Source organism: Mesoplodon mirus, assembly GCF_964341445.2.
Source record: "Mesoplodon mirus genome assembly, chromosome: 8".
NCBI classification, from domain to species: domain Eukaryota; kingdom Metazoa; phylum Chordata; class Mammalia; order Artiodactyla; family Ziphiidae; genus Mesoplodon; species Mesoplodon mirus.
In genome coordinates, this window is record NC_138984.1 from 74,910,649 (window position 1) to 74,926,393 (window position 15,745).

General features: G+C 38.0%; 1 protein-coding gene across 6 annotated transcripts in view; it reads right to left on the reverse strand.

Moving 5' to 3' along the window:
• WDSUB1 (WD repeat, sterile alpha motif and U-box domain containing 1) overlaps positions 1 to 15,745 on the reverse strand; it is a 66,695-nt gene that overhangs the window by 42,853 nt on the left and 8,097 nt on the right. For 5 of the 6 annotated variants that reach the window (XM_082631369.1, XM_082631365.1, XM_082631366.1 and 2 more), the window contains exons 4-5: positions 15,460 to 15,552; positions 10,279 to 10,372 (exon numbers count right to left, since the gene is read on the reverse strand). In XM_082631369.1, coding sequence (XP_082487495.1) covers positions 10,279 to 10,372; positions 15,460 to 15,552 — 187 coding nt within the window. The remainder of the gene's footprint in view (positions 1 to 10,278; positions 10,373 to 15,459; positions 15,553 to 15,745) is intronic. The other variant, XM_082631370.1, reaches the window with a different exon arrangement.

Genomic DNA, 15,745 nt, shown 5'->3' on the forward strand with positions numbered 1-15,745 from the left:
CCTTAAGCCTTCTTATGCTAGTCATTACTGAGTGAGAGAGGGTGGCTGTTGAGCCATTACTAATTCATGACAGTAAAACTCTGCTGTCCACATTTATAAAAGATAAAACATAAACAAGCATCTTGTTGAGAAGGGGGGGACAATTACTTCCAGTTCTTTCTGGAATAAGATCCCTGGCCTCTTTTCTCCCTCTCTTGCTTAGCAGGAAAGGAATGACAGATGACTGGAAAGTCTGGGGAAGATGCTGGGCCATGTGGTTCAGCCCCTTCTGGATTTTCTTTTTTCTGATCTGCCCTTTCAGGGGAAGTCTGCAGTGGTCCATGCCACCCAAGAGCAGGTGAACAAGTCAGCTGCAGATCTACAGTCCTGCTATCTAGTAGTTATCTGCCCAGTATTTCTCTCTTACTGGTTTTCAACTCAAGAAGAAGAAAAAAAGGTGTTATTTTTGAACTCTTAAAACTCTAACAATGATAGCCATTCTTAAACTGGTTTCCAAAGAATCATAACTACTAGAACTGAGAATTTATGCAAAAAGGCAACCTCTATTTGAATTACAAAGATTGACTCTTCCTGTTTGAATAGCAGCTAATTCATATAATGTTAATTTTATCTGGTTGGATCAAGAGAAGTAATGGTGAAACAAAACACAAATTCGGCTAAGGGGCTAGAGGAAACTTATTAGAGGAGAGATGTGGAGAAAGATGGAGAGAAAAAGTTCCTACACATTTTGCTGTATGACATGTGATGCCATCATAGCCCTGAGAGCTAATGAAGTGTGTGAAGCAGATATGAGAATCTATATATCTTCTGCTAACCCAGATACTGAAGATTTTCATAAATGTACAACAATGCCACTTCTCACTACTTTTGGTTTTATTTCTCCTAAAGAAAATGTTAATATACAAGCTTATTATTATTGTTTAAACAACCAAAATATTTTAGAGTCTTCTTAGTTTTATTTTCTGTAAATAGCAATATATGGAACCCTTATAAGCGAAAGCTCTTTGGAGTCCTCAGTAACTTTTAAGAGTGTCAAACAATCCTAAGACTAAAAAGCAATGAGGTGGGTGGAGTCAAGATGGCGTACTAGGAGGACACGGAATTCGTGTCTCCTCGCAACTAGGGCACCTACCAGGCACCGGTGGGGGGCCACAGACACATAAGGGGACGGGAGGAACCCCCAGCGACCAAGTAGGACGTGGGGCGTGGGGCGAGTGAAGGGGGAGGAGAAGTGGATGTGGGATGGGACTGGCACCCCTGAAGGGTGGCTGGGGGAGGGGAAGGGATCCCACGCCTGAAGGGGGAACTTGGGGAACCACTGGGAGGGCAGAGGATCAAAAGGGAGCGTGGCCAGGTTTCCCCTGCCCACTCGGACCCCCAGGAACCTGTTGAGATACGGGGCCCGATCCTCCGCCCACCTAGGCCCCCTCCAGCTGCGCAGGTCCTGAGGGAGTGGGAGGGAGGGAAGGGGGAGCAAAAGTAAAGGCCGGACCTCTGGGACCGGCACCCCTGAGGGGCAGCTGGGGGAGGGGAGGAGTTCCTACACCCAGCGGGACCCACCCACGGTTGGGGTGCAGCAGCAACAGGGGAGACGCTGGGGGAGACGGTACGGCAGGGCGTAAAGGAACAGAAGGGAAAGGGGCCAGTGCTTTCCCTGTCCACTCAGGCACCAGGAAGCCTGTTGGGCTCCCGGGCCTAATCCTCTGCCCTCGGAGCCTCCCTCCTGCTGTGCAGAGCCCAAGCCCCGCCCCTACACCCCCACCCAGGGCCCCACCTCTACATTCGGAGACTCCCTCCAAAGAGCTGGGCCTACACCCCACCCACACACCCTCACTCAAGGCCCTACCTCCAAACTCCAGAACTCCACACTCCAGAAGCCCCACTCAGGTCTTGATGCCTCTCCCATTCCAGGCAGAACCTAAGTAGAGGCCCCATCCCACACGTGAATGTCCCATCTGTGTCCCCCCGCCCCCCAACCCCCACCTAGGCCCCGCCCCAGGCTCAAACGTCACATCCCCACCTGCCTAGGTCTCACCCTACCCTAAACCCCACCCCTGCCTAAGATCCACCCCTGCCAAAACTCCACCCCCATAGCCAAGGCTTTTTTTTTTCTTTTTTCCTTTTTTAGATTGGAGTTCTGTTTTACCTTATGGATTCACTGTTGTTGATTCTTCTACATTTTTATTTTTCCTCATAAATCTTTTATTTTTCTAATTCTACTTTATTCTTTACACTTTGTTATCGCTCTCTCCTTTTGGCTTGTTCCCCCCCACACATTTTTTTTTCTTTTGTGGTTTTATTTTACCTTGTTGCAGTTGTTTCAATTATAGTTTTATTTGTCCTAATATATTATTCATCTTCCTAATTTTATTTTGCTTATTATTCTTTGATATTTTACTGCTCCTTTCTTCTTTTTGTCTTTCTTCCCCCCCACCTTTTTTTTTTTTACCATGCCACGAAGCTTGTGGGATCTTGGTTCCCAGGCCAGAAGTTGGGCCCAAGCTCCTGTGGTGGGAGTTCCGAGTCCAAACCGATGGACCAACAGAGAACCTCAGACTCCAGGGAATATCAATCAGAGTGAGGCCTCCCAGAGGTCCTCACCTCAGCACCAACACCCAGCACTATCCAACTGCCTGCAACCTCCAGTGCTGGACGTGTCAAGCCAAACAACCAGTAAGACAGGAATACAGCACCACCCATCAAAAAAAAAAAAGAAAAAAGAAACTAGAAAAAAATATGTTACAGACGAAGCAGCAAGATAAAAACCTACAACACCAAATAAATGAAGACGAAATAGGGAACCTACCTGAAAAAGAATTAAGAGTAACGATAGTAAACATGATCGAAAATCTCGGAAACAGAATGGAGAAAATACAAGAAAAATTTAACAGGATCTAGAAGAACTAAAGAGCAAACAAACAGTGATGAACAACACAATTACGGAAATTAAAAATACTCTAGAAGGAATCAATAACAGAATAACTAAGGCAGAAGAATGAATAAGTGAGCTGGAAGATAAAATGGTGGAAATAACTGCCAGGGAGCAAAATGAAGAAAAAGGAATGAAAAGAATTGAGTACAGTCTCAGAGACCTCTGGGACAACATTAAATGCACCAACATTCGAATTATTGGGGTCCCAGAAGAAGAAGACAAAAAGACAGGGTCTGCAAAAATATTTGAAGAGATTATAGTAGACAACTTTCCTAACATGGGAAAGAAAATAGTCGATCAAGTCCAGGAAGCACAGAGAGTCCCATACAGGATAAACCCAGGAGAAACACACCAAGACACATATTAATCAAGCTATCAAAAATTAAATACAAAGAAAAAATATTAAAAGCAGCAAGGGAAAAGCAACAAAAACATACAAGGGACTCCCCATAAGGTTAACAGCTGATATTTCAGCAGACACTCTGCAAGCCAAAATGGAGTGGCAGGACATGTTTAGTGATGATAATGGAAAAACCTTCAACCAAGATTACCCAGCAAGGATCTCATTCAGATTTGATGGGGAAATTAAAACCCTTACAGACAAGCAAAAGCTATGAGATTGAGCACTACAAACCAGCTTTACAACAAATGCTAAAGGAACTTCTGTAGGCAGGAAACACAAGAGAAGGAAAAGACCTACAATAACAAACCCAAAACAATTAAGAAAATGGTAGTAAGAACATACATACCGATAATTACCTTAAATGTAAATGGATTAAATGCTCCAACCAAAATACATAGACTGGTTGAATGGATACAAAAACAAGACCTGTACATATGCTGTCTACAAGTGACCCACTTCAGACCTAGGGACACATACAGATCGAAAGTGAGGGGATGGAAAAGATATTCCATGAAAATGGAAATGGAAATTTAAAGAAAGCTAGAGTAGCAATTCTCATATCAGACAAAACAGACTTTAAAATAAAGACTACTGCAAGAGACAAAGAAGGACACTACATGATTATCAAGAGATCAATGCAAGAAGAAGATATAATAATTGTAAAAATTTATGCACCCAACAGAGGAGCACCTCAATACATAAGGCAAATGCTAACAGCCATAAAAGGGGAAATGGACAGTAACATAATAGTAGTAGGAGACTTTAACACCCCACTTTCACCAATGGACAGATCAACCAAAATGAAAATAAATAAGGAAACACAAGCTTTAAAGGACACATTAAACAAGATGAACATAATTGATACTTACAGGACATTCCATCTAAAAACAACAGAATACACTTTCTTCTCAAGTGCTCATGGAACATTCTCCAGGACAGATCATATCTTGGGTCACAAATCAAGCCTTGGTAAATGTAAGAAACTGAAATTGTATAAAGTATCTTTTCCGACCACAACGCTATGAGACTAGATAGCAACTACAGTAGAAAAGCTGTAAAAATTACAAACACATGGAGGCTAAACAATACACTACTAAATAACCAAGAGCTCACTAAAGAAATCAAAGAGAAAATCAAAAAATACCTAGAAATAAATGACATGAAAACACAACAACCCAAAACCTATGGGATGCAGCAAAGGCAGTTCTAACAGGGAAGTTTATAGCAATACAATCCTACCTCAAGAAATAAGAAAAATCTCAAATACCCTAACCTTACACCTAAAGCAATTAGAGAAAGAAGAACAAAAAAATCCCAAATTTAGCAGAAGGAAAGAAATCAAAAAGATCAGATCAGAAATAAATGAAAAAGAAATGAAGGAAACACTAGCAAAGATCAATAAAACTAAAAGCTGGTTCTTTGAGAAGATAAACAAAATTGATAAACCATTAGCCAGACTCATCAAGAAAAAAAGGGAGAAGACTCAAATCAACAATTAGAAATGAAAAAGGGGAAGTAACAACTGACACTGCAGAAATACAAAGGATCATGATAGATTACTACAAGCAACTATATGACAATAAAATGGACAACCTGGAAGAAATGGGGAAATTCTTAGGAAAGCACAACCTTCCGAGACTGAGCCAGGAATAAACAGAAAATATAAAAAGACCAATCACAAGCACGGAAATTGAGACTGTGATTAAAAATCTTCCAACAAACAAAAGCCCAGTATTAGATGGCTTCACAGGCGAATTCTATCAAACATTTAGAGAAGAGCTAACACCTATACTTCTCAAACTCCTCCAAAATATAGCAGAGGGAGGAACACTCCCAAACTCATTCTATCATGAGAATGAGAGGCCACCATCACCCTGATACCAAAACCAGACAAAGATACTACAAAAACAGAAAATTACACACCAGTATCACTGATGAATATAGATGCAAAAATCTTCAACAAAATAATAGCAAACAGAATCCAACAGCACATTAAAAGGATCCTACACCAGGATCAAGTGGGGTTTATCCCAGGAATGCAAGGATTCTTCAATATAAGCAAATCAATCAATGTGATACACCATATTAACAAACTGAAGAATAAAAACCATGATCATCTCAAGAGATGCAGGAAGAGCTTTTGATAAAATTCAACACCCATTTATGATAAAAACTCTCCAGAAAGTGGGCACAGAGGGAAGCTACCTCAATATAATTAAGGCCATATATGACAAACCCACAGCAAACATCATTCTCAATGGTGAAAAACTGAAAGCATTTCCTCTTAGATCAGGAACAAGACAAGGATGTCCACTCTCACCACTATTATTCAACATAGTTTTGGAAGTCCTAGCCAGGACTATCAGAGAAGAAAAAGAAATAAAAGGAATACAAATAGAAAAAGAAAAAGTAAAACTGTCACTCTTTGCAGATGACATGATACTATACATAGAGAATCCTGAAGATGCCACCAGAGAACTACTAGAGCTAATTAATGAATTTGGTAAAGTTGCAGGATACAAAATTAATGCACAGAAATCTCCAGCATTCCTATACACTAATGATGAAAAATCTGAAAGAGAAATTAAGGAAATACTCCCATTTACCACTGCAACAAAAAGAATAAAATACCTAGGAATAAACCGACCGAGGGAGACAAAAGAACTGTATGCAGAAAACTATAAGCCATTGATGAAAGAAATTAAAGGTGATACAGATAGATGGAGAGATATACCATGTTCTTGGACTGGAAGAACCAACACTGTGAAAATGACTACACTACCCAAAGCAATCTACAGATGCAATGCAATCTCTATCAAATTACCAATGGCATTTTTTTTTTTTTTTTTACAGAACTAGAACAAAAAAATCTTAAAATTTGTATAGAGACACAAAAGACCCCGAATAGCCAAAGCAGTCTTGAGGGAAAAAAACGGAGCTGGAGGAATCAGACTCCCTGACTTCAGACTATACTACAAAGTTACAGTAATGAAGACTATGGTACTGGCACAAAAACAGAAATATAGATCAATGGAACAGGATAGAAAGCCCAGAGATAAACCCACGTACATATGGTCAACTAATCTATGACAAAGGAGGCAAGGATATACAATGGAGAAAAGACAGTCTCTTCAACAAGTGGTGCTGGGAAAACTGGACAGCTACATGTAAAAGAATGAAATTAGAACACTCCCTAATACCAAACACAAAAATAAACTCAAAATGGATTAGAGACCTAAATTTAAGACCAGAGACTATAAAAGTCTTAGAGGAAAACATAGGAAGAACACTCTTTGACATAAATCACAGCAAGATCTTTTTTGATCCACCTCCTAGAGTAATGGAAATAAAAACAAAAATAAACAAATGGGACCTAATGAAACTTAAAAGCTTCTGCAAAGCAAAGGAAACTACAAACGAGATGAAAAGACAACCCCCAGAATGGGAGAAAATATTTGTAAATGAATCAGTGGACAAAGGATTAATCTCCAAAATATATGAACAGCTCATGCAGCTCAATATTAAAAAAACAACCCAATCCAAAAATGGGCAGAAGACCTAAATAGACATTTCTCCAAAGAAGACATACAGATGGACAAGAAGCTGCTCAACATCACTAATTATTAGAGAAATGCAAATCAAAACTGCAGTGAGGTACCACCTTACACCGGTCAGAATGGCCATCATCAAAAAGTCTACAAACAAGGAATGCTAAAGAGGGTGTGGAGAAAAGGGAACCCTCTTGCACTGTTGGCGAGAATGTAAATTGATACAGCCACTGTGGAGAACAGTATGGAGGTTCGTTAAAAAACTAAAAATAGAATTACCATATGACCCAGCAATCCCACTACTGGGAATATACCCTGAGAAAACCATAATTCAAAAGGACACGTACTCCAATGTTCACTGCAGCACTATTTACAACAGCCAGGACATAGAAACAACCTAAATGTCCAAAGACAGATGAATGGATAAAGAAGATGTGGTACATGTATACAATGGAATATTACTCAGCCATAAGAAGGAATGAAAGTGGGTCATTTGTAGAGATGTGGATGGATCTAGAGACTGTCATACAGAGTGAAGTAAGCCAGAAAGAGAAAAACAAATATTGTATATTAATGCATATATATGTGGAATGTAGAAAAATGGTACAGATGAACTTATTTGTAGGACAACAATAGAGACGTAGGTATAGAGAACGGACATGTGGACACAGAGGGGGAACAGAAGAGTTGGATGAACTGGGAGATTAGGTTTCACATAAATACACTACCATGTGTTAAACAGATAGCTAGTGGGAAGCTGCTGTATGGCACAGGGAGCTCAGCTTGGTGCTTTGTGATGACCTAGGTGGATGGGATAGGGGGTGGTGGGGAGGTCCAAGAGGGAAGGGATATATGTATACATATAGCTGATTCACTTCACTGTATAGCAGAAACTAACAGAACATTGTAAAGCAATTATACTCCTATTAAAAAAACAAAAAGAATCACTAATTATTAGAGAAATGCAAATCAAAACTACAATGAGGTTATCACCTCACACCAGTTAGAATGGGTATCATCAGAATATCTACGAACACCAAATGCTTAAGAGGGTGTGGAGAAAAGGGAACCCTCTTGCACTGTTGGTGGGAATGTAAATTGATATAGCTACTATGGAGAACAGGATGGAGGTTCCTTAAGAAACTAAAAATAGAACTACTATATGACCCAGCAATCCCACTACTGGGCATATACTCAGAGAAAACCATAATTCAAAAAGACACATGCACCCCAGTGTTCACTGCAGCACTATTTACAATAGCCAGGTCATGGAAGCAACTTAAATGCCCATCGACAGACGAATTAAAGAAAATGTGGTACATATATACAATGGAATATTACTCAGCCATAAAAAGGAATGAAATTGGGTTATTTGTATAGACGTGGACGGCTCTAGAGACTGTCATACAGAGTGAAGTAAGTCAGAAAGAGAAAAACAAATATAGTATATTAACACATATATGTGGAACCTAGAAAAATGTTACAGATGAACCGGATGAAAAAATGGTACAGATGAACTAGAAATAGAGACACAGATGTAGACAACAAACGTATAAACACCAAGCGGGGAAGGTGGTGGAGGGTGGGTGGTGGTGGGATGAATTGGGAGATTGGGATTGACATGTATACACTAATATGTATAAAACAGATAATAAGAACCTGCTGTATAAAAAAATAAATTAAATAAAATTCAAAAAAAAAGAGAATAAGACATAAAGTTTACAGTAAGAAGGTCTTATGTGCATTTAATTGGAATCCCTGAATTAGAGAAAGAAAAGGACAGAGGCAATATTGGAAGAGATGATAAATAAGAATTTCCCCCCAAACTGATGAAATATCATTGTACATCTTTAAGAAGTTCAGTAAATTCCAAGCAAACTAAATAAAAAGAAACCCAAAACTAGATACATCAATGTGCAGAAAACTCAAAATAAAATGTGTGAGAAGCCAGTTAAAAAAAATATGAATTATATCCAAAAAAGCAACAGTCAGAATAAAACTGACTTCTCTATAGCAATACACAAAAATAATGTGGCCTAAGTTGTATTTATTCCAACAAAAGATTAGTTAACATGTGTAAAGCAGATTTATAAAAATCAGTATAATTTATGACACTTATAGAATAAAAAAGAAAAAGCATATGCTCATTTCAAAAGATGCATGAAAAAACATCTGATAAACTATAACACCAATTCATGAAAAAAAATTCTTACAAACTATATAGAAGGAACAGAAGAGTTAATAAAGCTTATCTCCCCAAATCTACAGTGATCACACTTAATAATGAAAGCGTTCCCTCTGCAATTAAGTCAGACAAGGTTGGCTATTTTCACTATTTCCATTATCCTGGTAGTGTTAGCCAGTTCAGTAAGGCACAGGAGATATCAAAGGTATAAGGATTAGAAAGGAAGAGACAAAAGACAATATGATTTTATACATAAAAAATCCAAAATTAGAATCTTAACAGATAAATCCAGTCTTTCCATATATATTTCCCTATATTAGCCACATCTTTTATAATAGCAACAAAAAAATTAAGTGCCTAGAATAAATCTAATAAAAGATGAGGAGGACCTCCACAAGGATGACAAATAAACTGTCTTCTATTGAGAGACATTATACTGAGAGAAATCAAAAGACAAATGAATGGAAATATATGCCATATTCATGGGTTGGAGACTCAACATCGTAAAGATGTCAATTCTCCCCAAATTTATCAGACTCAATACAATCCCAGTCAAAATCTAAACAGGTTTGTGTGGGTAGAGGGAGGAACTGGAGACAATCTGACAAGCTAACTCTAAAATTTACATGGAAGTGTCAAAAGCCAGGAACAGCCAAATTATAAAGGCTCAGAAAGATATCAGAGAAAGGATAAACAGAAAAACAGAACAGAATAACAGGCTGAGAAAAGACCCACACATATATGATCAGTGATTTCTGACAAGGTGGCATGTGAAAATGGTAAAGAAAAGATTATCTTTTCACCTTACAGTACTGAGACAACTGGATATCCATATGGAAAGAAATGAAACTGGATTCCTATCACATATTATATACATCAGATTTGTTCAACCACTTGGAAAACAAACGTAATGTTGAGTAAAGGAAGCCAGACACAAAATAATTCATAATGTATGATTTGTTTTAAATCAATTTAAAAGGAAAAAGCAATGTTGCATATGACCTGAGGTACTGTCACCAGAAAGGGACACTTGGAAGGGGAGGACTTCTGGAGGAAAACCAGCAATGGTCTATTTCCTGACCTGAGCAGTGGTTACAAGTTTGCATCACAATGATTTATCAACCTATTCTCTTATGTTTTATGTACTTTTCTGTAAGTCTACTCTATTTCATACCAAAATGGTTTAAGGAAATTAAACTAAATAACTTACCCTGAAACTAACATCTGCCCATCGTGAGAAAAAGCACAAGTCAGAACAGGAGCACAGTGCCCACTCAGTGTACTTTTATATTTTAATTCAAAACCTGCAAACAACAAGGTGAGAAAAATTAGCAAGCTGACTGTGCTTAGAATTTATTTTTAAGTAAAAACTATTTCACTTATTTGTTCAATAAAATCTTTGAGTGCCTAAAAGACACAAAAATGAAAAAAAAAATTGTCATGCAACTCAAGTGATTAAGTGGTTTCAAAAGTTCAGTAAGGGGTAAAGAAAATGGTGGGGTCAGCAAAGGCTAGACGGGGGGGTTATAATCATCAAATTATTTTTAAATTAAAAATTTTTAAACTCTATTAAATATATAAATATATAAAATTTTAAACTATACTTCAATCTTGGTATCTTAAAAAATACACACACACCAACTGCCCAAACGCCTAGAAAGAATCAAATACCTGTAGTTTTAAATATCTGATATAAAAAAAAATTTTCTGATTCCATAAATTAAAAATAATAGTAATTTAACGTCTTATAATTCCAATATATCCTATAAAACTCCTACAAGTATGGTATATTAAAATTCTTTTTATGCTTTCTATAATTACTGTAAAGGAATATCATAACTTTTTTAAAGGTAAGCTTAGGAAATTCAATGTATTTTAGTGACAACATATAAAAACAATCACTAAGAAGTTGGCCTGGGGCTTCCCTGGTGGCGCAGCGGTTGAGAATCTACCTGCCAGCGCAGGGGACACGGGTTTGAGCCCTGGTGTGGGAAGATCCCACATGCCACGGAGCAACTAGGCCCGTGAGCCACAACTACTGAGCCTGCGCGTCTGGAGCCTGTGCTCTGCAACAAGAGAAGCCACGACAGTGAGAGGCCCGCGCACCGTGATGAAGAGTGGCCCCCATTTGCCACAACTAGAGAAAGCCCTTGCACAGAAATGAAGACCCAACACGGCCAAAAATAAAAATAAATAAATTAAAAGAAGGCTCAACATTCAAAAAAAAAAAAGAAGTTGGCCTGGCAAGACAAGGAAATAAGTGAAATCTATAATTTTCTCACACCTAATAAGAACTTTCTCGAAGTGTTAATGGCTTTTAAGATAGAAAGCATTTAACTAAACAAAAAGGTCATTAGAGCAGGTAAAAGTTTCAACAAATAGAAAATATATATTTATTTCACTTTATTATTAAGTATTTTATTTCTATTCAAAATAGAAAAAAAATATGTTTTTATATGGGAGAGCAGATATAGGCATTCAAGGCACTGATCAATACTTAGGCATATACAGATCAATAAGTAGGCACAATCAATCAAAGCAAAAATGTTAACAAGTTGCAAACTAAATGAAGATTTAATAAACCTGCAACAGGATCCTAAGAATTTGTTACATTCTCAAGTATAAGATCCATTTGTCTATCTATTCCTCTCTACAAATAAGCATTAAAATTAGGTGTAGGGGCTTCCCTGGTGGCGCAGTGGTTGGGGGTCCGCCTGCCGATGCAGGGGACACAGGTTCGTGCCCCAGTCTAGGAGGATCCCACGTGCCATGGAGCGGCTGGGCCCGTGAGCCATGGCCGCTGAGCCTGCGCTCCGCAGCGGGAGAGGCCACAGCAGTGAGAGGCCCGCGTACCGCAAAAAAACCCAAAAACCAAAACCAAACAAAATAACTTAGGTGCAAATAATGCTAAATGCTTTATTGAAGGGCTTTAACTGCACGTTTATATACTGTTATATATGTTTTTTAAAGAGCCAGTGTAAAAACACATTTTCCAGACAATGTATGAAAAGCTTTGCTTTCGAATTATTAAAGATATGTTTTATTTAGAACATCCACGTACATGACTATATTTATGGTTTCTTATAAGAATTTCACCTTGATAACAGAAGGAAGAGGTAGGATAGACCAGAGAAGTAACAGAACTCTTATCCTTACCAGCATGTCACCAAATACATTAAAAAATTACTGAATGTAACCTAACAGGCAATAAAGTAACTAAATTTCCACAAAAAGAAATGTATTTATTACTTCCTAATAGCAGACCCTTCTCTATACACTAGCATAATGACAAAGATTCTCTCCTTGACTGAACTCTATCCAGGCTCTTCTGAACTGCCTTCTGGACTAGGCCTTGACCTTGGCCTACAAAGACTTTAACACAGTTTCTAAGAGTTCAAGGTTGCATCCTTAGGAAGACCCTACCCCTGTTATAAAGTGCCTGCCCGGGAAAACTCAGGGCTGCCCAAAAAATTTACGTTTGTTCCAGCCAACACCTGGAGATAGAGCTCCTGTCTCCCCGGCTCTGTGAGAGGGGAGGAGCCTAACTTCCATAAGTGCCAGTTACAAACCCACATGGGTTTCACATGGACCAATTCCTCACTTCTTGCTTTTTGTAATTTTTTCACTTCCTGGATGCTACGGAGCCCCCATTTATCCCTGCTTTATTCCCACATTCTCCCTTTAAAATACACAGTCACCTCTGTATAAACTGAAGTTGAGCTCAGTTCATGCTGGATGCTTGCAATAGTATATCACTGATTAAAATCTATTGCAATAGTATATTAAAATCCTTCCTTACCGCTTTAACTAGTGTTCAGCTTTGTTTATCTCTAGCAATAATTTTATAAACAATGAAATATATCCCATGATTTAGCTAAAGCTTATTAGGTAACAAATAATAAAATAAGAATATTTTTGGGCATCTGAAGCAAGATGGCCAACTTACCATATAATTAAAGAGTTCCCATTAAAATGATAATGAAGGAATTAATAAAGATATAAATTCACATCAATGAAGAAAAGGGGAAGGGGGCATCAGGAAATGAGAAACTGAAACCAATTTTGGAATGGCAGATGCAAATTAATTGACGAGATAGTATACAGAAGTAACAGCTTGGGGTGTAAAATGAGGGGGCTACAGCAAAGAAGTAAGCTAATCTTCCCTAGAAAACCCCAAAAGACTTAGGACTATTAGCAGAAAACCCCAAAAGACAACTATTAACAGACAAGAAAAAAGAAAGTCAGAGATACAGATACAGACCTGAAAACAGAAAAATTAACTATAAGTCTGTTTATAAAACAATATCTACCTCCCATCCCTCCCTGACCCCACCCATAGTATGCTGCATGAAAGCTAGATGCTTCTCCCCAGGAAGAAGGAAAACAATGACTGCCTGGGGAGCGCGATGGCAGCTCCAGGGCAACACAGACACCCACATTCTCTAATTCTCCAACCCTTCCCCAATAAGGGCCAATAGCCCACCTTCTTATCCTAAAGGGGAGCCAGCAAATACAAACAACCACCATGTGCACAGAGCTTTTAAACTTCTTGTTTAATTCTTGAAAGTAAATGGAGTACTAAGGATCATCAGGCATTTGAAGAAGGTAATCATATGAAAGAGAAAGATCAGGGTAAACAAAAAAGGGCCCAAGAGCAAACAAAGTTCATCAGGAAACAGAAGGGAACTTAAAGCCAAAACAAAAAGCCTCTAATTGGTATCCTGAGAGTTTAGAGAGGATCTTGCATTACATGGAGGACACTAGGATAAAGAAACAAAAAAGATAAGCATTTGGAAAATGAAAATATTATTGATGGGATTAAAAAATCAAAAAAGGGTAAAAGACAGAGCTAAGGAATTTTATCCTAAGACAGAAAAAATGATAAAGAAATAAATGCGGGGGAAAAATAGACATAGGGAATCAAGTCAGGAGGTCCAACACTCAACTAATGGGAGTTATAAAAAGAGAAGAAGTAGAGAAGAAAGAATTAGAATAAATGAATACTGTACACCAAAAATGAAAGACATAAGTTTCCTGACTGAAGAGTCACCTGAAAGAATAATACAATGCATGGGGGAAAGACCCACACATGCTCAAAAAACAATAACTACAATGAACAAATTTAAAATGTGGTAGTACATTTCTCCCAAGAAGATATACAGACTGCCAACAAACACATGAAAGGATGCTCAACATCACTAATCATTAGAGAAATGCAAATCAAAACTACAATGAGGTATCACATCACACCAGTCAGAATGGCCATCATCAAAAAATCTACAAACAGTAAATGCTAAAGAGGGTGTGGAGAAAAGGGAACCCTCTTGCACTGTTGGTGGGAATGTAAATCGATACAGCCACTATGGAGAACAGTAGGGAGGTTCCTTAAAAAACTAAAAATAGAACTACCATACGACCCAGCAATCCCACTACTGGGCACATACCCTGAGAAAACCGTAATTCAAAAAGAGTCATGTACCACAATATTCACTGCAGCACTATTTACAATAGCCATTATATGGAAGCAACCTAAGTGTCCACTGACAGATGAATGGATAAAGAAGATGTGGCACATGTATACAATGGAATATTACTCACACATAAAGAAACGAAATTGAGTTATTTGTAGAGAGGTGGATGGACCTAGAGTCTGTCATACAGAGTGAAGTAAGTCAGAAAGAGAAAAACAAATACACATATATGTGGAATCTAAAAAAAAAAAAAAGGTTCTGAAGAACCTAGGGGCAGGACAGGAATAAAGACACAGACATAGAGAATGTACTTGAGGACATGGGGAGGGGGGAGGGCAAGCTGAGATGAAGTGAGAGAGTAGCATTGACATATATACACTATCAAATGTAAAACAGATAGCTAGTGGGAAGCAGCCGCATAGCACAGGGAGATCAGCTGGGTGTCTTGTGACCACCTAGAGGGGTGGGATAGGGAGGGTGGGAGGGAGATGCAAGAGGGAGGGGTTATGGGGATATATATATACGTATAGCTGATTCACTCTGTTATACAGCAGCAACTAACACAACAATATAAAGCAATTATACCTCAAAGATGTTAAAAAATAAATAAATTAATTAAAAACGTGGTGGTGTAAACAGTATTTAGAGAAACTCTGAAAACCATCAACAGAATTGAAAACAGAAAAAGGAGGAATGTGTGAGCAGGAATGTGTGTAGTAGTAGTGGTGAGGTCATAATGAGTAGTGTGCATACAATTTCTAAATCATGTATATGTATTACTTTGACTAAAAGTTCTTAAAATATATTTTTATAATCACTTTTAGATATCCAGAGTTCTTTAGTTAAAAAGATTAATTAAAATATAAATTTTACCTGAATCACAAAAAATCATTTTAGAGAACTACTAGTTGAATACATACCTAAGGTATGGGTAAAGGAAATAACCCACATTCTGATCTGGCAATCCTGACCACATGATGCCAGTCGAAAGAACTGAAGACCTTGTTCTCCACCTAAAAGTATAGATTTGTTAAAAATAAATACACAAGAATTGATAAAACATGTAAACCAAAAAATTTTCAATTTCTTAACTCAGATCTGTTAATTCTATTCTTTTAACCCACATTCACAAGCAATATTAATTATATTAATTAATTTATACCATATAACGAAACGTCGGTTAAAGAATTTCTATTAAGCAAGGTA